The sequence below is a fragment of the Schistocerca serialis genome, chromosome 2, assembly GCF_023864345.2.
Source record: "Schistocerca serialis cubense isolate TAMUIC-IGC-003099 chromosome 2, iqSchSeri2.2, whole genome shotgun sequence".
Classification (NCBI taxonomy): Eukaryota; Metazoa; Arthropoda; class Insecta; order Orthoptera; family Acrididae; genus Schistocerca; species Schistocerca serialis.
The window spans coordinates 724,188,649-724,214,271 of record NC_064639.1 but is presented as its reverse complement, the minus strand read 5'-3'; the positions used below and the strand labels follow the sequence as shown (position 1 = coordinate 724,214,271).

The following is a 25,623-nucleotide window of genomic DNA, read 5'->3' as shown; positions in this document are numbered from 1 at the left end:
ACGAGTTTGGAGGCAACCACTCTGAGTGATCTACGCCTTAGACGCACTGTCCAACGAGTGCAGCAAGGTGGAGGTTCCCTGCTGTTTTGGGGTGGCATTATGTGGGGCCGACGTACGCCGCTGGAGGTCATGGAAGGCGCCGTAACGGCTGTACGATACGTGAACGCCATCCTCCGACCGATAGTGCAACCATATCGGTGGCATATTGGCGGCGCATCCGTCTTCGTGAACGACAATTCGCGCCCCCATCGTGCACATCTTGTGAATGACTTCCTTCAGGATAACGACATCGCTCGACTGGAGTGGCCACGATGTTCTCTAGACATGAACCATATCGAACGTGCATGGGATCGATTGAATAGGGCTGTTTATGGTCCACGTGACCCACCAACCACTCTGAGGGGTGTACGCCGAATCGCCGTTGAGGAGTGGGACAATCTGGACCAATAGTGCCTTGATGAAGTTGTGGATAGTATGCCACGACGAATACGGGCATGCGTCATTGCAAGAGGACGTACTACTGGGTATTATAGGTACTGGTGTGTACAGCAGTCTGGATCGCCACCTCTGAAGGTCTCGCTGTATGGTGGTAGAACACGCAATGTGTGGTTTCCATGAGCAATAAAAAGGATGGAAATGATGTTTAAGTTGATCTCTATTCCAATTTTCTGTACAGGTTCCGGAACTCTCGGAACAGAGGTGATGCAAAACTTTTTTTGATGTGAGTAGTAGAATTCAATTTTGTAAAGTTTCGTCGCTTCCTCTGTTGTCTCATCCCTACCTTCGTAGGCGAAGTCTCTTGGCTTCTTGCCGGCAAACACTTATCCGTGGTAATGTTAGATCGTCTAGCTCTAATTCTGTGGCCAGTTCTTTGAGATCCGTCAAGAAAGACACAAACTTTTCTTCCATTCTGCAGTTCTTTCAAGCATTTCCACAGCCTCAGAAATATTTTTGTCAACGCTTTGGTGGGTCTTACTACTGACTATAAATTATACACTGATGTGAAGCAGTACGTTGTACCAGATTACCAGAGAAGTAAGAAAGGTATAATTCATTATTTGGTTCACAAGAACCGTGGCTTCCTGACCGGTCATGCCATCTAATTCTTCTTATAGGTGAACAAGCGTCACGAACTCCTCCAATTTGAAACCTCAGGATGGTAAATGCATCGATGCGACTATCCCCCCTAGTATAGCTCCGTGACTTCAGCGTCAGGTTAGGCTGATACTTCTCCAACACACCCAACCCCGAACGGGGGACGAGAAGAAAGCGTACAAGCTCTTCACTGTCGAGAACATCGAAACAGTATCTGTCGTTCTGGCCTGAGATGCTGGAATTGGCGGTCGCGTGTGCGTGAGGTGTGCTTGCTCATGAGTGCGAATGGTGTGTATCTCTCTTTTACTGATGAAGGCTCTGTGACCCAAAGCTTTACTTAAGCATCTTTTAATTGTGCCTGTCTGCAACTTGACGTGACTTTTTTACGGTAAGTAGCAATCTGTCTTTCCCTACATAGTTGAAACAGCATCTTGGGAAGACATAGCAGAATCGTTTACAAGATTCAACGCGCGACTACTATATGGTACATAGAAGGGATTTTTTAATCTTCCAAGAAGTTGAGTACGACCTGCGTGAAACTGGCGCTTGAAGAATCGGACGTAGGAAAAAAAAAAAAAAAAAAAAAAAAAACCGGGAAATGCTCGCGAATTCGGACATCGTATACCACTTCGAGTCGTGTCTGCTGAACAAAGCGTCCCACAAACGTCAACTGCTCAACTTGATCTAGAATGATACTGTTATACTTTGCAGACTTCATTATCAATAAAATGTTATTGTTATACAGGGTGAGTCACCTAACGTTACCGCTGGATATATTTCGTAAACCACATCAAATACTGACGAACCGATTCCACAGACCGAACGTGAGGAGAGGGGCTAGTGTGACTGTTTAATACAAACCATACAAAAATGCACGGAATTATGTTTTTTAACACAAACCTACGTTTTTTTAAATGGAACCACGTTAGTTTTGTTAGCACATCTGAACATATAAACAAATACGTAATCAGTGCCGTTTGTTGCACTGTAAAATGTTAATTATATCCGGAGATATTGTAACCTAAAGTTGACGCTTGAAACCTCCGACGTTCAGTTGCGTGTTGTAACAAACACGGGTCACGGTCGGCGAGCAGCATCTGCAGGAACATGTTTACGATGACGACCGTGTTTACGAGTGTGGCTGTAGTGCACTGTTGTGGTTTGGTCTAGCTGTCGCAGTGTCCGCATGTAGCTCTTGCTGCTATTGTTATTCTGCTTCGTCTCCGCACGCAGACCAACTGTAGTACACCGTGTTACCAGACGTCTGTGATAGTGTAGTGTTGTAGGAACTGTGACCATGGTGTATTCGAACTCTGAAAAGGCGGAGATGATATTCATCTATGGCGAGTGTCGACGAAATGCAGCTGAAGCCTGCAGGGTGTATGCAGAACGGTACCCGGACAGAGAGCATCCAATGTGCCGCACATTGCAAAACATCTACCGCCAACTGTATGCAACAGGTATGGTCGAAGCACGCAAACGGGTCCGTAACAGGCCCGACACAGGAGAAGCGGGTGCAGTTGGTGTGTTAGCTGCTGTTGCCATGAACTCACACATGAGTACACGGGACATTGCGAGAGCCGGTGGACTGAGTCAAAGTAGTGTCATGCGTATACTCCATCGTCACCGCTTTCACCCGTTTCATGTGTCGCTACATCAGCAATTACATGGTGAAGACTTTAATCATCGAGTGCAATTCTGTCAATGGGCATTAACAGAGAATGCGTTGCCGTTCTACCTGTTTACCAATGAAGCGGGTTTCACAAACCACGGGGCAATGAATCTACGGAACATGCATTACTGGTCCGTGGACAATCCTCGCTGGCTCAGACAGGTAGAGCGACAGCGACCGTGGGCTGTAAATGTATGGTGCGGAATCATTGGCGACCACCTCATTGGTCCTCATTTCATTGCAGGGACCCAAACAGCTGCAACATACATCGCGTTTCTACAGAATGATCTGCCAACGTTGCTCGAAAATGTCCCACTGGAAACGCGTCGACGTATGTGGTATCAGCATGATGGTGCACCTGCACATTCCGCAATTAAGACTAGGCTGACCCTTGACAGGATGTTCGACGGGCGTTTCATAGGACGTGGAGGACGCATAAATTGGCCAGCCCGTTCTCCTGATCTCACACCTCTGGACTTCTTTCTGTGGGGTACGTTAAAGGAAAATGTGTACCATGATGTGCCTACAACCCCAGAGGATATGGAACAACGTATTGTGGCAGCCTGCGGCGACATTACACCAGATGCACTGCAGCGTGTATGACATTCATTACGCCAGAGATTGCAATTGTGTGCAGCAAATGATGGCCACCACATTGAACATCTATTGGCCTGACATGTCGGGACACACTCTATTCCACTCCGTAATTGAAAACGGAAACCACGTGTGTACGTGTACCTCACCCCTCATGGTAATGTACGTGTGCGTCAGTGAAAAAGACCAATGAAAAGGTGTTAGCATGTGGACGTAATGTGCTGTTCCAGTCTCTTCTGTACCTAAGGTCCATCACCGTTCCCTTTGGATCCCTACGTAGTTCGGTGCTCTCCGATACACACGATCGAACAGCGGAAGAGTGGTACTCAAGCGTCAACTTTAGGTTACAATATCTCCGGATGTAATTAACATTTTACAATGCAACAAACGGCACTGATTACGTATTTGTTTATATGTTCAGATATGCTAACAAAACTAACGGGGTTCCATTTAAAAAATCGTAGGTTTGTGTTAAAAAACATACTTCCGTGCATTTTTTTATGGTTTGTATTAACCAATTACACTAGCCCCTCTCCTCACATTCGGTCTGTGGAATCGATTCGTCAGTATTTGATGTGGTTTACGAAATATATCCAGCGGTAATGTTAGGTGACTCACCCTGTTTATGATCCAATAAGATGAATTATTTTCCAAGATAATGATGGTCCTTGTTCTTTCCTTACTTTGTTTTCTTTAGGTTCTACATCATCACAACGTCGAACCTTCCGAGTGATTCGAGGATTTTCAAGAAGTTTCCTTTGTCACGCTGAAAGAGTGTATCTGTACTTCCTCTCAAATGCAGACATTGATGACCCAGGAAACTTATTGTCGCTATTAAACAGTGAAAAAGATATTTTCAACGTTCGCTTTCAGTATTCATAGGCATTGATAATGGACGTCGACGGTTCGTGAATTTTTCAGTTCTTTAGAATACACGATCCACTTTTTGTGCGAATTCAAATGCTTGGTAGACGTCCCATAACTTTCGAAATAAGAATCAAGGTGCCACCAGTCGTTCTTTGTGGGTGACGAAAGAAGTTTGTAACAAAAGCAGAAGACAGCATCCTTGCTCTCTGAGTACATCAACCAATGTCGATCTGCTTTTTCTAAATTCTCCAAAGGATAGCTGTAACACACAGGCTTGAAGCGCCGGTTGTCCGCGTTTTTAGGACATTTCTCACCTTTGACACGGGCCAGCTACATCATTTCACGCTTGACATCTTCTCTGATGGTGACAGCATCTTCCAGCAAGAGAACTGTCCATTTCAGAGGGCCAAAATTGTGTTACACTGGTCTGAGGAGCACAGTAGTGTTCTTGGCCACCATATTCATCTGGTCTGAGCCTCATGGAATATGTCTCTAACACTATCATTACCAACATTGCGCCCACGAACTATTGGCTCATAATTTACAGGAACTGAATGGTTTTTGTATAGGCATCTGGGGCATATACCTCAGGATACCTACAAAGTAGTGTCTGAATCGATGACGTGTAGAATCGCTGCTGTACTGTGTCCTAAAGATGGAGTGACATGCTATTGGCAGGTTTCATAATGTTTTGGCTTATCATGTAAAACTTGCACTGCAAATATTGTGGAAATGGAAAGTACTCTTGACATGCAGTGTTTACAGAATGGATTGTTTGTCAGGGGCTCTGATCAACAGCTTGTAATAATACTTAGGAAGTGTATTTTTTGTGCAAGCATACACTTTTTTAAGTGGAACAATGCCTATTGACATTAACAAACTAAAAGCAGGATAAATCACAATGTGAAAGGTGTTTTTTGCAGGATTTTAGTGTGAATTGTTTATGAGATATTGTATTTTGAAAAGTTTCCACATCGACACTTGTTTGTGCCATTCATCTTGCATAGTTACCAGGTACAGTGTTGTTATGTTTGCTTACAATTTGCTTGTGAGTACCTTGAGTGCATTGTGAGTTGCTAGTCAGTTAATATGTGGCAGTCCAAGCAGTAGGTCTTGAGTGAACGATAGTATTTACTAATGCAGAAAAAGCCAACATGCTCACGATGTATGTAGAGTGCAGGATGAATGCAGTTCATTGTTCTATTGTGTATGCAGCAAAATATCCAAATAGACATCAACTATCTCACCAATTATTTATCAACCACTTCAACCAGTTATGTGAAACTGGTAGTGTAACACCTAGACAATGTAACAGAAGGAAACTAGTGACAACAGAAGAGGGGAGGAAAGCCAATTCTGCAGCATCTGAAGACAGCTCAATGCTGGATAGGGTGCATGGGTCCCCAGTATGGTGTATGGAGAGTGTAAGAAGAATGCAGTTTGTTCTTGTACAGTTTATATGGCAAGACATCCCAATAAATGTAAACCATCTCAGCAATTATTTATCAGCCTTTTCAACCAGCTGTGTAAAAGTGGTAGTGTAATACCCAGACAATATAATTAATGTTCTTGCTGCTGTTGTAGTTGATATGCACGTTAGCTCCTGTGCAATCACACGAGGAAGTGGCATTAGTCAGGCGAGTGTCCTGAGCATTATCCGTCAACGTAGGTTCCATCTCTATCACATCTCTATCCATTAGGAGCTGCATGGAAATGATTATGAGAATTATGTTAACTTCTGTACATAGGCATTAAGACAGGATACTCCAGATGTATCATGTATCTTGGGTAGTGATGAAGTCATATTTACCAATCATGGCCAGGTAAACCACCAACACAAGCACTGTTGGTCTATTGGCAATCTATGTTGCATTTGTCATGTGGGACATCAGCATCCATGGAGTATAAACATGTTGTGTGAAATAGTGAACCATCAGCTCACAAGCCTGTTTTTCATGGACACCCTGAACGAGCACAAGTATCACAACCTCCTAACAGACCATCTTCCGTGAATGCTAGAAGACATTTGTCTGCAGACTATGAGGAACCTATGGTACCAACATGATGTCTGTCCAGCCCACAGTGCATGGAGTGTTACAAACTGTCTTCATAAATTGTTTCCAAATCATTGTATGGAATGCAGAGGACCTATACATTGGTCAGCCCTTTCCCTGGACTTGATGCCTGTAGACTTTATTTCTGTGGGGAAAGCTGAAAGACACTGTCTACAAGGACACACCAACTACAATCAATGATATACAACGACGTATTACTACAGCCTGGTCCATTGCAGCAGCTATACCATACCAGACTGGAAACATGTATTGCCACTGCCGCTCACCATTTTCAACCCAACCTGTGGTGGTCAGTTGTCTCATTATTGGTCAGAATCCACATAACTAGTGTATGCTCTTGTATAGTTCTTTAGTGTGTACCACCCCAGGTACTGTACAAGTGTCAGTGTGTGAACTTCTCAAAATATGATACCTCATTAACAACTCACACTAGAATCCTGCACCAAACACCATTGACATTCTAATTTAGCCTACTTTTAGTCTGTTAATGTCAATAGGCCTGTTCCATTTAAAAAAGTGTATGTTTGCATAAGAAATACATTTTCTACATCTTATTACACTCTATTGACTAACAATATGAAACCCTGGCTACAAATCCATTCTGTGGAAAGCACATCTCAATAGCACTTTCCATTTCGACAATGTTAGCAACACAAGTTTTAGGTGATTCACCCTGTGTACTATTGAGCAACATATGAAGACAGCTAAATTTCCTTGTTACCACACTGAACTGAATGTTGTCATAAACCTGACACTTTTCATGCAAAACACTAACTCAATGACATGCTCAAAAATACCATCATCCTAGTTAGACTGAGCTATTTTAATTGTTCATCCATTATTTATCTGAGTTATGTTCTCTAAAAGTACTAAGCCAAGACATCTTCATCAAGTTATTAAAGTGATGATATACTGGGCTTCTTAAATAGATGAAGTTAGTTGCTGTTGTGGTCTTCAGTCCTGAGACTGGTTTGATGCAGCTCTCCATGCTACCCTATCCTGGGCAAGCTTCTTCATCTCACAGTACTTACTGCAACCTACATCCTTCTGAATCTGCTTAGTGTATTCATCTCTTGGTCTCCCTGTAAGATTTTTACCCTCCACACTGCCCTCCAATGCTAAATTTGTGATCCCTTGATGCCTCAGAACATGTCCTACCAACCGGTCCCTTCCTCTTGTCAAGTTGTGCCACAAATTCCTCTTTTCCCCAATTCTATTCAATACCTCCTCATTAGTTATGTGATCTACCCATCTAATCTTCAGCATTCTTCTGTAGCACCATATTTTGAAAGCTTCTATTCTCTTCTTGTCTAAACTATTTATCGTCCAGGTTTCACTTCCATACATGGCTACACTCCATACAAATACTTACAGAAACGACTTCCTGGCACTTAAATCAATACTCGATGTTAACAAATTTCTCTTCTTCAGAAACACTTTCCCTGTCATTGCCAGTCTACATTTTATATCTTCTCTACTTCGACCATCATCAGTTATTTTACTCCCCAAATAGCAAAACTCCTTTACTACTTTAAGCGTCTCATTTCCTAATCTGATACCCTCAGCATCACCCGACTTAATTCAACAACATTCCATTATCCTCATTTTGCTATTGTTGACGTTCATCTTATATTCTCCTTTCAAGACACTGCCCATTCTGTTTAACTGCTCTTCCAAGTCCTTTGCTGTCTCTGACAGAATTGCAATGTCATCGGCGAACCTCAAAGTTTTTATTTCTTCTCCACGGACTTTAATACCTACTCTGTTAGGGATATTAAAAAGTATTTAAACAAGGCATAGTCTTTTCAGTTTTTAAATGAAACTTCAAAGCCTTAGTTAAAGCAAAATATTGTAGCTAATGTAACAACACATTTATAGAGCTAATATAGGTGTAGCACATTTGCCTATTGAGATGATGAAGATGCTGTATCAATTAGAATAATTCATATATTCTGAATTTACTTTCCTGGAAGTCTACTGATGAGGATGTTTCTATTCACTACCGTAAAAATTTCTTCTATATACAATACCATACCTGGTGTTGCATATTACTGCTGTCATTTGTACAAATCTGTTTCTCCTCTTAGATGTATCTCTCAGAAGTATTGACTTATTTACACTGATTTTTTTGAAATGATTTGTACACGTCCCAGAAATGGTAGTTGGTGTATAACAAGAAAAAATTTCGTACATGATAAATAACAGTTGTACTACAAATTACTTGCATCTCGCACAGCTAAATAATAGCCAATTCCTTTATTGCAGCCACCAAAACCCGCGCAGACATGGAAAGGCGTGAAGGATGCTCTAAAATTTGGAAGTAGGTGTGTTCAGCTCGACTTGCTCAGCAATGAAGATGTGGGCAGTGAAGACTGCCTCTACCTCAATGTTTACACACCAAAGGTAATGTGTCTATCTGTTTTTAAAATCTGCAGTATTATATGGATGTATTGCCAAACACACTGTACCAACAGCTCTACCAAACAAATCCTTAAGTCACTATCCCCTAAGCTAGGCTATTACAGATCAAGTGTCCATCTGTGGGCAGGTGGGCACCCAAAGGCACAAATGGGCTGGGGTGGAAAACAGCTGTTGTGTGGATAGTTTTGCAGCTGGGTCATGGCGTGTATGACTGAACTCTGCTGGCGAAATGTACATGGGCAGGTTTGGCAAAGTGGATCGTGCATGCACAAACACTTGCAATAGGTCACCTGGCAGGTAGCCTACCCTTCCTCTGTCTGCCTATAAGCATGATGACAGGTGTCCAGGAGCATCATTGCATGCTGGGGCAGCATTGGAAGAGCCTGCCCTATCCCATGTTCACACTATGTGCCAAACTGAGCCAGGCAGATATGAGCCTGGACATGTCAGATCAGAGAAATTCAGAATACTTTTGGATGGTTTGATACCTGCAACAAGCACACATCCTGTCTGTTTGAAGTTTCTCTGTATGTATCAGGAAGCCATCTATAAGAAGGGCTATGTATGTCGTCTAAAACAGTTTCTAATTTTAGATTCACGTGAAAGCTCTGCCACAAACTTCTACAAAGTACTGGCCATATGTTAAGTCAATGAACGGATCGAAACCTTCCATACAATTTATCACGGATCTGTCTGGTGTTCAAACTGAAGACAGCAGTCAGAAAGCCAAACTATGAAATTCCACTTTTAAAAATGTATTAGTGCATGCAAATAATGTTATATCAGTGTTCAGTAACTGTCACCTTTGCAAATGAGAGATATAGTAATAAGCACTTGCTATACTGAAAAACAATTAGGACTATTCAATATACTGCTGAATTTGATCCTTTTATAGCTCATCAAAATGGCTAAGCAGGGATGGCTAGAGGTCAAATGTAAGGATGTAGAGGTGTATATCACTAGGGGTAAGACAGATATTGCCTACAGAAAAAATTAAAGAGACCTTTGGAGAAAAGAGAACCTCTTGTATGGATATCAAAAGCTCAGATGGAAAACCAATTCCAAGCAAAGAAGGGAAAGCAGAAAGGTGGAAGGAGTAAACAGAGGGTCTATACAAGGGTGATGTACTTGAGGGCGATATTAAGGAAATGGAAGAGGATGTAGATGAAGATGAAATTGGAGATATGATACTGCATGAAGAGTTTGACAGGGCACTGAAAGACCTGAGTCAAAACAAGGCCCTAGGAGTAGGCAACATTCCATTAGAACTACTGACAGCCTTGGGAGAGCCAGCCCTGACAAAACTCTACCACCTGGTGAGCAAGATGTATGAGACAGGCAAAATACTCTCAGACTTCAAGAAGGATATAATAATTCCAAAGCAGGTGTTTACAGGTGTGAAAATTACTGAACTATCAGTTTAATAAGTCACGGCTGCAAAATATTAACACGAATTGTTTACAGATGAATGGAAAAACTGGTAGTAGCCGACCTTGGGATTCCGTAGAAATGTTGGAACATGTGAGGCAATACTGAACCTACAACTTACCTTAGAAGATAGATTAAGGAAAGGCAAACCTACATTTCTAGCATTTGTAGACTTAGAGAAAGCTTTTGACAATGTTGACTGGAATCATTTCTTTCAAATTCTGAAGGTGGCAGGGAGCAAATACAGGGAGCAAAAGGCTATTTACAATTTGTACAGAAACCAGATGGCAGTTATAAGAATCGAGGGGCATGAAAGGGAAGCAGTGGTTAGGAAGGGAGTGAGACAGGGTTATTAAGCAAGCAGTAAAGGAAACAAAAGAAAAATTCGGGTTAGGAATTAAAATCCATGGAGAATAAATAAAAATGTTGCAGTTTGCCAGTGACATTGTAATTCTGTCAGAGACAGCAAAGGATTTGGAAGAGCAGTTGAGTGGAATGGAATGGGCAGTATTTTATAAGGCAAATATGAAATGAACATCAACAAAAGCAAAATGACGATAATTGAATGTAGTCAAATTAAATCAGGTGATGCAGAGGGAATTAGATTAGGAAATGAGACACTTAAAGTAGTAGATGAGGTTTGCTATTTGGGGAGCTAAATAACTGATGATGGTCGAAGTAGAGAGGATATAAAATGTAGACTGGCAATGGCAAGGAAAGCGTTTCTGACAAAGAGATATTTGTTAACATCGAGCATAGATTTAAGTGGAAAAAATCATTTCTGAAAGCATTTGTATGGTGTGTAGCCATGTATGGAAGTGGAACATGGATGGTAACTAGTTTAGACAAGAAGGGAATAGAAGCTTTTGAAATATGGTGCTACAGAAGTATATATGGGTATACCATGTAACTAATGAGGAGATACTGAATAGAATTGGGGAGAAGAGGAATTCGTGGCACAACTTGACTAGAAGAAGGGATCAGTTGTTAGGACATCAAGGGATCTCCAGTTTAGTATTGGAGGGCAATGTGGAGGGTGAAAACCATAGAGAGAGACCAAGAGATGAATACACTAAGCAGCTTCAGAAGGACATAGGCTGCAGTAGTTACTTGGAGATGAAGAAGCTTGCACAGGATAGAATGGCATTGAGGGCTGCATCAAACCAGTCTCTGGACTGAAGACCACAATAACAACATTTATTGAGAATTCCACAAACTGTGAATAGTTCCATGTGACTGAGAAAGGCTGTAGATAACTCATCTGTATGAAATGGTGAAAGAATGAATGTACACAATTACAGACCGATATTGCTAAATAATCAGTTGTGTAAAACACAGGTTGTCTTATCTATGCAAGATTTCTTGCAAATAGTAAATGCAGTGGATTCTGTCTTCCTAGAGTCCTGAAAGGCAGTTGACACTGTGAGATATTGTAAGCTGATTACCAAAAAATGATCAAATGTAGTGTCTTCACTAATATGGAATAGGCTCAACAAATTGTTGGTTAACAAAACTGAGTATGTTGTACCAGACAGTGAATTTTCAACAGAACATAATGAGTGTGAACATAATGAGTGTGACCAAAGAAAGCATATGTTGTTGTTGTTGTGGTCTTCAGTCCTGAGACTGGTTTGATGCAGCTCTCCATGCTACTCTATCCTGTGCAAGCTTTTTCATCTCCCAGTACCTACTGCAACCTTCATCCTTCTGAATCTGCTTAGTGTATTCATCTCTTGGTCTCCCTCTACGATTTTTACCCTCCACGCTGCCCTCCAATACTAAATTGGTGATCCCTTGATGCCTCAGAACATGTCCTACCAACCGATCCCTTCTTCTGGTCAAGTTGTGCCACAAACTTCTCTTCTCCCCAATCCTATTCAATACTTCCTCATTAGTTATGTGATCTACCCATCTAATCTTCAGCATTCTTCTGTAGCACCACATTTCGAAAGCTTCTATTCTCTTCTTGTCCAAACTATTTATCGTCCATGTTCCACTTCCATACATGGCTACACTCCATACGAATACTTTCAGAAATGACTTCCTGACACTTAAATCAATACTGGATGTTAACAAATTTCTCTTCTTCAGAAACGCTTTCCTTGCCATTGCCAGCCTACATTTTATATCCTCTCTATTTCGACCATCATCAGTTATTTTGCTCCCCAAATAGCAAAACTCCTTTACTACTTTAAGTGCCTCATTTCCTAATCTAATTCCCTCAGCATCACCCGACTTAATTAGACTACATTCCATTATCCTTGTTTTGCTTTTGTTGATGTTCATCTTATATCCTCCTTTCAAGACACTGTCCATTCCATTCAACTGCTCTTCCAAGTCCTTTGCTGTCTCTGACAGAATTACAATGTCATCGGCGAACCTCAAAGTTTTTATTTCTTCTCCATGAATTTTAATACCTACTCCGAATTTTTCTTTTGTTTCCTTTACTGCTTGCTCAATATACAGATTGAACAACATCGGGGAGAGGCTACAACCCTGTCTTACTCCCTTCCCAACCACTGCTTCCCTTTCATGTCCCTCGACTCTTATAACTGCCATCTGGTTTCTGTACAAATTGTAAATAGCCTTTCGCTCCCTGTATTTTACCCCTGCCACCTTTAGAATTTGAAAGAGAGTATTCCAGTCAACATTGTCAAAAGCTTTCTCTAAGTCTACAAATGCTAGAAACGTAGGTTTGCCTTTCCTTAATCTTTCTTCTAAGATAAGTCGTAAGGTCAGTATTGCCTCACGTGTTCCGGTGTTTCTACGGAATCCAAACTGATCTTCCCCGAGGTTGGCTTCTACTAGTTTTTCCATTCGTCTGTAAAGAATTCGTGTTAGTATTTTGCAGCTGTGACTTATTAAGCTGATAGTTCGGTAATTTTCACATCTGTCAACACCTGCTTTCTTTGGGATTGGAATTATTATATTCTTCTTGAAGTCTGAGGGTATTTCGCCTGTCTCATACATCATCCTCACCAGATGGTAGAGTTTTGTCAGGACTGGCTCTCCCACGGCCGTCAGTAGTTCCAATGGAATATTGTCTACTCCAGGGGCTTTGTTTCGACTCAGGTCTTTCAGTGCTCTGTCAAACTCTTCACGCAGTATCATATCTCCCATTTCATCTTCATCTACATCCTCTTCTATTTCCATAATATTGTCCTCAAGTACATTGCCCTTGTATAGACCCTCTATATACTCCTTCCACCTTTCTGCTTTCCCTTCTTTGCTTAGAACTGGGTTTCCATCTGAGCTCTTGATATTCATACAAGTCGTTATCTTATCTCCAAAGGTCTCTTTAATTTTCCTGTAGGTGGTATCTATCTTACCCCTAGTGAGATAGGCCTCTACATCCTTACATTTGCCCTCTAGCCATCCCTGCTTAGCCATTTTGCACTTCCTGTCAATCTCATTTTTGAGACGTTTGTATTCCTTTTTGCCTGTTTCACTTACTGCATTTTTATATTTTCTCCTTTCATCAATTAAATTCAATATTTCTTCTGTTACCCAAGGATTTCTACTAGCCCTCGTCTTTTTACCTACTTGATCCTCTGCTGCCTTCACTACTTCATCCCTCAAAGCTACCCATTCTTCTTCTACTGTATTTATTTCCCCCATTCCTGTCAATTGCTCCCTTATGCTCTCCCTGAATCTCTGTACAACCTCTGGTTCTTTCAGTTTATCCAGGTCCCATCTCCTTAAATTCCCACCTTTTTGCAGTTTCTTCAGTTTTAATCTACAGGTCATAACCAATAGATTGTGGTCAGAGTCCACATCTGCCCCTGGAAATGTCTTACAATTTAAAACCTGGTTCCTAAATCTCTGTCTTACCATTATATAATCTATCTGATACCTTTTAGTATCTCCAGGGTTCTTCCATGTATACAACCTTCTTTCATGATTCTTAAACCAAGTGTTAGTTATGATTATGTTGTGCTCTGTGCAAAATTCGACCAGGCGGCTTCCTCTTTCATTTCTGTCCCCCAATCCATATTCACCTACTATGTTTCCTTCTCTCCCTTTTCCTACACTCGAATTCCAGTCACCCATGACTATTAAATTTTCGTCTCCCTTCACAATCTGAATAATTTCTTTTATTTCATCATACATTTCTTCAATTTCTTCTTCGTCATCTGCAGAGCTAGTTGGCATATAAACTTGTACTACTGTAGTAGGTGTGGGCTTCGTATCTATCTTGGCCACAATAATGCGTTCACTATGCTGCTTGTAGTAGCTTACCCGCATTCCTATTTTCCTATTCATTATTAAACCTACTCCTGCATTACCCCTATTTGATTTTGTGTTTATAACCCTGTAGTCACCTGACCAGAAGTCTTGTTCCTCCTGCCACCGAACTTCACTAATTCCCACTATATCTAACTTCAATCTATCCATTTTCCTTTTTAAATTTTCTAACCTACCTGCCCGATTAAGGGATCTGACATTCCACGCTCCGATCCGTAGAACGCCAGTTTTCATTCTCCTGATAACGACATCCTCTTGAGTAGTCCCCGCCCGGAGATCCGAATGGGGGACTATTTTACCTCCGGAATATTTTACCCAAGAGGACGCCATCATCATGTAATCATACAGTAAAGCTGCATGCCCTCGGGAAAAATTACGGCTGTAGTTTCCCCTTGCTTTCATCCGTTCGCAGTACCGGCACGGCAATGCCGTTTTGGTTATTGTTACAAGGCCAGATCAGTCAATCATCCAGACTGTTGCCCCTGCAACTACTGAAAAGGCTGCTGCCCCTCTTCAGGAACCACACGTTTGTCTGGCCTCTCAACAGATACCCCTCCGTTGTGGTTGCACCTACGGTACGGCTATCTGTATCGCTGAGGCACGCAAGCCTCCCCACCAACGGCAAGGTCCATGGTTCATGGGGGGGAAGAAAGCATAATAGAATCACAAACTTTTCAATATATGGTACATACATGACTCATCAGATGTATTCAGCAGCATATTCTGGTTGTTCACTGGCTTTGCTGTTGTCTGCAGCGAAAAATGGTCACTGGATTACCATGAGGAGATGCAGTTCAATTCAGCCATTATTTATTCAGGCATTAATGCAATGAATTCTAGAATACTCTAACAGTGTTTGGAGTACTTTATCATGTAGGCATGACAGCATGTGTTGTATGAATTAAGTAGCAATAGCAATAGGTCAGTATAAGCTATATCTAACGGAGACACTTGGGAAACTTAAATGGGGATCTTAAGGAAGGCAGTGTTGTTGTTGCAGAACGCTCTTGGGTAAACATCTTGAATAATAACTGCTGAAATGCTCTTGTAAATAAGTTACTCAATGCTTGGTTTCATAGCCTAGAGGTCACATTGTCACATTAAATATGGTGAATCATAACAGTAAAGGTGCAATATTTAAATTTATTGTCATGATTCACCATATTTAACCTGATGATGCAGTTTCTAGGCTACAAAACCAGTTGTTAAACAAATTGTTTACGAGAGTGGCCATTTGGTTGTAAGCCAAGAAGTCTACTTACGGCTGTGGTTGTCCCTCATACAAAATAGTGTGTAGCTTTTGGGTAATGCTAATGAACAGTTCAACTGCCTTTATCATGTTTTTCGCTTTGGAATTATTAAAATAAGGAAACAGAGTGTTTAGAGGCAAATGGACAGCAACTTTTCTGTGGTTCTGTATGCAAAAGGAATAGCTCAGAAAATCACAAATATTGGTAGGAATTACTTTCTCTGTACACAGCAGCTTGGAAAATACAAGTGTAAATGTAAACCTTTACCTGTAGATCATGCAAGCATCAGTGAGAAACATTTGAAATGTAATATGAATCACTTATCAAATAGGGCCACTGGTATAACTGGTAACATCAGTGCATAGATTACTCTATGTTGTAATGAAACACGATGCATTTATCTCTTGGGACATGTACTCTTTCCCTCCCACACATCAACATTAACTTTTCCTGTACCTTCAAAAGTTTCAAAAGCTTAAAGGTGTGTAAGATATACAAAAGAAATTTTTTTTTGCTTATCTTCATTTTCTCTTGTTGTTGACTGCAGTTGTCATATCTAGGGGTTCATTCTTGAGGCTGAAATTTTGATTTTGTAGGTTCCCGATGATTTGAATAATGTTTAAAGATTTTCATTTTTACTCTTGAATTTTTTTTTCCCACATTTTTCAATATCACACCATCTTTACAATTTCCACTTCTATAATACCACACATTACATTGTTAGTGTCAATCATACAAACATGTCCAATTCCATCATGGCCCTTCCCACTGCTCCTTACATTCTGCAGTACTCTCAACACTCCAAAGAGTTTACAAAGCAAAAGAATTCATAAACTTTCCTGGCAAAAGTAGAATCATCACCAAGACATAACATTATTTTGCAAATGAATCCAGAAATAAATTTAATAATTAGCATTCAATTGTGCAACCAATAATATGAATTTTAAGCACGCCAGACATTTCTTAATTTCAAACATTTACAAAAGAAGAACAATCATAACTGTATGTACAGAGTACTAACAAATTAATTTCTTTTTACACATTATAGCCTGAAAAATAATACATTGTGTTCAAAATCACATGAAATTCTTTCAGTTAAACAGCTGATATAATGTTCACCTATAAAAGAATCGGTAGTATACATGGTATATATTATTTCCATAAAAAAGGTTATGTTAAAGAAGAGTGTCCCATTATAATATCCCCCTCACAAAATTTGGAAACAGTATGTTTACAATATTTTGTGACAGACTATGAGGTTTGCCAAACAGTGTACAAAATTATGCCCAGAATAGCATATGCATGTATAGAAGTATCTGATACTTAACTTATTACAGAAAACATTAAAAAAATTACTATGCAACTCATCATCTATACATATATCAGAATATGGCATTCAAAAAATGGAAAATCCAGGATGGAATGTAACAATACAAGAGAAGGAAAGTTGCTACTCTCCATATAGTGGAGATGCTGAGTCGTGATAGACACAATAAAAGGATTCACACAATCATAGCGTTTGGCCATTAAGGCCTTTGTCAGCAGTAGACACACATACACACATGCGCGCACACACACACACACACACACACACACACACACACACACACACACACACACACACACTCACGCAAGCGTAACTTGCACACACATCTGCAGTCTCAGAGAGCTGAAACTACACTGCGAGCAGCAGCACCAGTGCATGATGGGAGTGGCGACTGGGTGGGGGTAAGGAGGAGGCTAGGGTGGGGTGGGGGAGGGATAGTATGGTGGGAGTGGTGGACAGTGAAGTGTTGCAGTTTAGATGGAGGGTAGGAGAGAAGGTGCGGAGGGGGTAAGTATCAGAAATGAGAGAAATAAAAATAAAAGAAATTAAAAGACTGGGTGTGGCGGTGAAATTACGACTGTGTAGTGCTGGAATGGGAACAGGGAGGGCGCTGGACAGGTGAGGACAGTGACTAACAAAAGTTGAGGCCAGGAGGGTTACAGGAGTGTAGGATGTATTGCAGGGAAAGTTCCCACCTGCACAATTCAGATAAGCTGGTGTTGGTGGGAAGGATCCATAAGGTACAGGCTGTGAAGCAGTCATTGAGATGAGGGGTATCATGTTTGGCAACGTGTTCAGCTACAGGGTGGTCCACTTGTTTTTCGGCCACAGTTTGTCAGTGGCCATTGATGCGGACTGACAGCTTGTTAGTTGTCATGCCTACATAGAATGCAGCACAGTGGTTGCAGCTTAGCTTGTAGATCACATGACTGGTTTCACAGGTAGCCCTGCCTTTGATGTGATAGATAATGTTAGTGACCGGACTGGATTCCTATTCATGGGCCATCTAGAGGAATCCTTCCTAAAAACCCAGAATCCTAAACCCCTCACCTGGTCCAGATTCATTGATGACATCTTTGCTATCTGGATTGAAGGTGAGGACACCTTATTCACATTCCTCCAGAACCTCAACTACTTCTCCCCATTTGCTTCACCTGGTTCTACTCAACCCAACAAGCCACCTTTCTAGATGTTGACCTCCACCTCAGAGATGGCTACATCAGTACCTCCATCCATATCAAACCTACTAACCACCAGCAATACCTCCACTTCGACAGTTGCCACCCGTTTCATACCAAGAAGTCCCTTCTGTACAGCCTAGCCATCCATGGTCATCGCATCTGCAGTGATGAGCAGTCCCTCTCTTAATATACTGAGGTTCTCACTGAAGCCTTCACTGACCATAATTATCCTCCCATCCTTGTACAAAAACAAATCTCCCGTGCCATATCTTTCCAGTCTCTCACCACCTCCCAAAGTCCCACAGTCTGGCCACAGAGGAGCATTCCCCTTGTAACTCAGTATCATCTGGGACTGAGCAACTGAATTACATTCTCCGCCAGAGTTTTGGTTACCTCTCATCGTGCCCTGAAATGGGAAATGTCCTACCCACTATCCTTCCCACCCCTCCTACCAAGGTATTCCACCATCCACCGAACTTACACAATATACTCTTCCATCCTTACACAACCCATGCTCCCAACCCTTACCTCAAGGCTCATACCCGTGTAATAGTCCTAGATGCAAGACCTGTCCCATACATCCTCCTACCACCACCTACTCCAGTCCAGTCACTAACATTACCTATCACATCAAAGGCAGGGCTACCTGTGAAACCAGTCGTGATCTACAAGCTAAGCTGCAACCACTGTGCTGCATTCTATGTAGGCATGACAACCAACAAGCTGTCTGTCCACATCAACGGCCACTGACAAACTGTGGCCAAAAAACAAGTGGACCACCCTGTAGCTAAACATGCTGCCAAACATGATACCCCTCATCTCAATGACTGCTTCACAGCCTGTGCCATATGGATCCTTCCCACCAACACCAGCTTATCTGAATTGTGCAGGTGGGAACTTTCCCTGCAATACATCCTACACTTCCGTAACCCTCCTGGCCTCAACTTTTGTTAGTCACTGTCCTCACCTGTCCAGCCCCCTCCCTGTTCCCATTCCAGCACTACACAGCCATAATTTCACCGCCACACCCAGTCTTTTAATTTCTTTTATTTTTATTTTTATTTCTCTTGTTTCTGATACTTACCCCCTCCCCCCTCTGCACCTTCTCTCCTACCATCCATCTAAACTATAACACTCACTGTCCACCACTCCCACCATACTATCCCTCCCCCTCCCCACCCCAGCCTCCTCCTTACCCCCACCCAGTCGACACTCCCATCATGCACTGGTGCTGCTGCTCACAGTGTAGGTTCAGCTCGCTGAGACTGCAGATGTGTGTGCAAGTTTTGTGTGTGTGTGTGTGTGTGTGTGTGTGTCTACTGCTGAGAAAGGCATTAATGGCCAAAAGCTATGATTGTGTGAATCTTTTTGTTGTGTCTCTCGCGACTCAGCATCTCCACTATATGGTGAGTAGCAACTTTCGTTCTCTCGTATTGTTAGAATATGGCATTCAGATTTTCAGCTCTGTGGAACATACCATCACAAGACAAATAATACAAAGTTGAAACTACAACACTGCAATACTAAACTATAGTAATAAATACAGAAATAATGTAAATCACTGGAATTACAATTTGTAAGTTTACCTCCATAAAATCAAATCTTCAAATGAGAAGAGAAAAATTTCAGAGCCTAAGTGTACGACAAGTGAGCCGACTCAAAAAACTCACAATGATGGGTACAGACCAGACGAATATACTCAGTCATGAGTAGGAATCAATCAGCCATATAAACCATAATATTTAAAGATATATTGATTCATTAAAGGACAAAATAATGGAAAAATATTAGAGCCTAAGTTTAAGATGTGGGGATCAACCCATGAATAGAAACCACACCTGATATACAAACCAGCAAAAAATCTTTCAACACAACAAATGAATAATGTTCATAATTATATCAATAAGTTCAATTATATACAAAGAGTTATTGTAAGAAGCATCTAGCCTCAATCAATGGTTGTACATTCTCCTTTAATACACACACACACAGTTACGATGACCAAGGATACTCAAAACAGAGTTAAGCATGAGTGTGTTCATAACTTAAGTTCCAATCAGATACAGTATTGAAATACTCAGGATAAATTCTGGTATACATAGTCATAAATAGCTTTGAATGATGGCACAATCCAGAAGCTTGAGAACCAAAATCAGTATATGAAATCAGATATATACATCTTGTTATATTGTCTGTACTAGTAAATGACTTCCACACTATTTGCTAATTGTCCATACAAACTAACCTATGTATATGAAAACCTAGAAGATTCATGACAATTGATAAAAAAAATACATACTGGTTTAAAGTTACATAATTATTGGAAATTCAATCCCCCTACTTGAAAAAACATGCAGTTATGCAGAATAACACTGTCTTTAGCAGTTTTGGCTAACAATTCACAAATATCAGTCACAACACAGATGCAATTGACAGATGCTCGAGTATGTTCTCCAGCACCTATGATCTCTTGTAAGTCATCCAGTCCAGCAGGGTACAGCCATACAGCAGTGTGGGGAGTGTATCCACCCACATCACTAATTTTCCTCCTTAGAATCCTCATCACACGCTCCAACTGATAAGCAACGTCCTGTCTAGCATTCACATCAAATCCTGAAACATTGTTTTATGCCCTAAATATACTGCTCACTACCTTCTTCACACCACAAAAGATATGCTCTCCTTAGTCGTTTTTCAATGTCAATTATACGGGATTTATATCAGGTGCAATTGAAAAGTGTTCACATGTGAAACATTAAGAAACAGAGTTAAATGAAATAAAAAAATGGACTAATAAGGTGATACACACAGTTATGCTCAGATACTATTCCTAATTTTTGCAATACAAATTATGAATATTGTCCCATTTCAGAATTGTAAAAAGATCTCATTTAGTCTCATGGCATATATGTATAAAATTTTAAAGTAAAAGTCTATTACAGAACATAATTATATAGTGTATCATAGATTTTTAACCCAATCAATATATAAGATAGAACTTTAAAATCAACATCATCTTACATACTAAATTCCAGACAAACAAAACACAATTATATAGTTTTATGAGTCTAAAAATAGATTTAAACTTAGTCAGTGGATAAGGTAGAACTCTAGAAATCGTGTCATCTTACATACAAAATTCATGACAATGGAAAAAAAAAAAAAAAAAAAAAAAATAGATACTTATGGATCATGCCTATATATTGATATTGCATAATCCAGACAACTTCTTAGATTTAGGATACACAAGTCTTTATGCATTAGGATGTGGATTTTCATGAATTTTGAATGGTCCAATAATAAATATCAAAAAATTTCTTTATCTCAGATGTCTCTTTGATTTTCACCAACACAAGATCTCCTACTTCAAACTTGGAAAATCTACCTTTATCACCATGTCTCTGCTTTCTCTTATCCCCTGCTTTTTCATCATCTCCCTAACATAATCTTCCCTCTCTTGCATTGACAGAATGTTACATGGTGGAAACTCAACATTTTCAGAAATAAAGATAGCTTGTCTGCAATTAAACATGATTTCAGAGAGTGAAAAACCTACCTGTTGAGGAGTGTTGTAAGCTGTTCATAATATCCTCAAAATCACTGACATAATCTATCCAACTGGTATAATTCTCACTACAATGTGTTCTAAACAGTCTTCCAATCTCTCATATATCTTTCTGCAGGGTTACTTGAAAGAGGGTACACCGAGGTCAGAATATGCCTTATTTTTGTGTGACCAACAAAATCTTTCCAAGCTTGTGATGTAAACTGTGAACCATTATCAGATAAAATTGTTTTAGGAATACCCACATGATGAAAATACATGCTTTCAAACATACAGGTGATTTCCTTACTGGTAGGCTTCTTGAGAGGAAACAGCTTTATGAACTTCGGAAATATATCAACCACCATAAAGACATAACAAAATCCATTCTTAGAGTTTGGTAAGGGTCCATAAACATCCACAGACATGAGATCTAAGTTACTATTAGGTAATATGTTTTGCATTTGGCCTCTACTTGTTTGGCTACTTACCTTCACTCTTTGACATCTGTCACAGCTAGCAATCTTCTTCTTGAGTCTCCTTCCTGTGTTATAAAAATAGATGTTTTCCTGAATCTTTTGTGTGATCCAAAATGACAGAACTATCATGCATGTAAGTAATTAAAGTATCAATACACTGTTCGAGCCTATAGTTTCCAACCCTCTGAGCCAGTCTTATGTCTCCTGAATAAAATACCCTTGTGTACCTTATAATACTGTTCTGTGTCTTCTCCCCCTTTGTTACCCAACATGCTCTTAACCACTTTCCAATTTTGATCATGGTTTCGATACCTTCAGATGTCTTCGCAAATTTTCAAGATCTCTTTTTCGTCTTCCACACCTCTTTTAAGTACCTAATTTAAAACTCTTTCTCTCCTTCTCCAAATTTGGTTGGTAAATCAGTTCCTAAAGGTAGCCTAGACAAAACATCAGCAACTACATTGTCTGTGCCCTTAATGTATCTGATTTCATAATTGAATTGCTGCAAAAACAAGGCCTATGAGTAATTCTGTTATGGTACAGTTTACACTCCTGAAGATGACACAATGCTTTATGATCAGTATAGATGATGACTTTGTGACCTAGTAAGTAATTTTTAAATTTGTTGAATGCCCAATGTACAGTCAGAAGCTTTTTCTCAGTTACAGTGTATGTCTTTTCATGTTTCTGCAATACTCTACTAGCAAATGCAAGAGATCTATGTTCTATAACACCATAAACTTCAACCTCCTGAAATAAATGAGCACCCAATCCAACATCACTACTGTCTGTCATAATACAAAAAGGAAGAGACAAATCTGGTCTGAACAACATTAGTCTTTGACACAACTGTCGTTTGATCCCATCGAAAGCTGCCTCACACTCCTGATTCCAATCCCAAATGGTATTCTTCTTCAAAAGTTCACACAACCATGGAGCATTCAATGGCTGCTATGAAATTATCTATAAAATCTGTTTAACCCAAAAAATGATGTAAGCTGTTTTTTGTTGTGAGGAGCAGGAAAGTTAGCAATAGCATCAAGCTTCTCTTTATCTCGTGTAACTCCTTTTTCAGGTATAACATGTCCTAAAAATTTAACTTCTTCCACATTAAATTTACCATTACCTATTTTCAAAGCCATGTCTCCTGATTCTAATTTTGAAAACACATCTCTTAACAGATCCAAATACTGTTCCTAAGTTTTTTCAGTGACCATAATGTCACAAACATACATAATTAATTTTGAACTCACTTCACTTCCCAAGATGGAATCAAGAGCTCTTATGAATTCAGCTACAGATAAATTTAGCCCAAATAGCACCACACAATATTGAAAACAGTTACCTCCACACAAAATGCTGTAGACTTTCTAGAATTAATTTCAAGTGGGATCTGGTGAAATCCAGAAGTCAAGTCCAAACTACTCCTGTATTTTACATAATCAAATTTGTGTAATATGTCATTCATGTTCTCGGGATGGTCATTCTCTCTGATAAGAAATTTATTAAGCTGTCTAGAGTCCAAAACAATTCTTACTCCACCATTTCTGTTACTTACCACAACTAGAGGATTATTGTAAGCACTCAATCACGATCCATGTTTCCATTTTCTGAATTTCTTTCTCTACATCTTTCCTTTTTGAAAATGTATATTACATGGCTTGAGAAAGAAAGTTTGATGATCTTTAAGGTAAAGCATGCATTGACAGCCATTCACTTTCCCTGGTTTTTCAATTAATGCATTTCAAAATTCCAGTAACAAATTCATAAGCTGTTCCTCATTAAGAGTCGTATCTTCCTTTACTTTAGAATCTATTACATTTTCAAAATCCGGTCCTCAGTCTCATCAAAATCTATATTGTCATCCCCTGGTACTCACCTTGGTTCACAATGTTTTGCAAATAGTTACAACTTTCCCCACAGTTTATGACACAGAAATTAGTTTTGACGTAAGTATTACTTTTAGGTTCCAAAATAAACAATTCCTTAGCATTCCATCCAAAACAAGCCTCAACTTTCACTATCCAATCCATACCAAGAATTATATTTTCTTTCAAACTAGGGATCACTAAGCATCCATGTTCAAAGGTTTTGCCTTCTATATTAAATGGTTATAGTACCTGAGATTTTACCAATTTGGTTTGCTGATCTGTAGCTCTTCTTATCTTTACACCTACAACAAGCATTTCCACAAACTTCTTTCTGTATTTAATCTTGTCTCTAAATTGTTCAGATATCTCACAAATTGGCCTACCTGTATCAATCAAACAGTTCCTTTCCCACCAATCAATCTTATTCTTAATGTAAGGACATCCAAATTCTGAATCACCATCTCTGTTATTAGACACTTCATGTAAGAGAGAGAGATGAGATGATCGTATGACATTGTTGGCCGGGAGGCCCCATGCGGGGGAGAGATCACTTTCAATTTCATCAAATGCTACATCCACACTGTTTTTGCAGGGTTTTACCAACTTTACTGGTATCATAGCATTACTTTGGTTACTCATGTTATTGAGTAAAGATGGAACACACTGAATGGGTTCCATAGCACAACTAACATCACTTGTTAAGGAATATAAAATGCATTACTGTCAAAATTACATTTCCTACCTAGATCTTCTTTCACTTCATTCCACCAATTTGGATACAAATTTTGACTAACGACAACTATTGTATTCCAGAATGCATATTTATCTAAGTTGTCATCAATTTTGTCCCAAAAAGCTTCAAAAGGTTTTCACCTTTATTTTCTACACTTACAGATAACTCACCTTTGTTTTTGGATCATTACTCTGCATGACATTAATGAAAAACTGCTTTGAATGGGCTGGTATTCCTTGATCCTCACCTACATCATCACAAACATGACTTGCCTTACTTGTATTCACATATAAATCTGAAACTTCATTATTCTTAAACTCCAAAAATACCTGACACTCAACATCATCATTATCATCATCATCATATTCTTTCAAAATTACATAATTAGTATCATTATTAACAACACAAGTCTCATCTTCATTAAAGTCAGCAACCTCACCTACATTCCTTTGCAATAAGCTACCAATCTCAGACTTACCAACCTCAGTTATTTCACAGCTCTCATTCACATCTACAGAAAAAATACCATCTAATTCAGATCCAATACCATCATCACCTGTTTTACACATATTAATAACACTGTCCTCTGACCAAGAGAAGAAATCATTAGTATACATTACATCAAAATTTTCATTTCTCTCACATTCTGGTTTGTGATTAGTATCTACATCACTATAATTATACATAGTATTTGAAAACTTTTGATCAAAACATAAATGAGGAATTTAATGTTCCTTCTGTTCAACTTCAGGTACCTGTGCTAGATTATTGTTACTGTTTTTATTGCCTAATTGTAAGCGTAGATTGGGGGTCCTGTGGTTGTTGTGTTTTCTCGTCCAAA

The 25,623-nt window shown here is 39.8% G+C and overlaps 1 protein-coding gene across 1 annotated transcript in view; it reads left to right on the top strand.

Annotated features, from left to right (window-relative positions):
• The window catches only part of LOC126457922 (esterase FE4-like), a 177,099-nt gene that overhangs the window by 42,713 nt on the left and 108,763 nt on the right, over positions 1 to 25,623 (top strand). Inside the window, exon 2 of the mRNA XM_050094616.1 lies at positions 8,569 to 8,706. Within this exon, the coding sequence (XP_049950573.1) occupies positions 8,569 to 8,706 (138 nt within the window). The remainder of the gene's footprint in view (positions 1 to 8,568; positions 8,707 to 25,623) is intronic.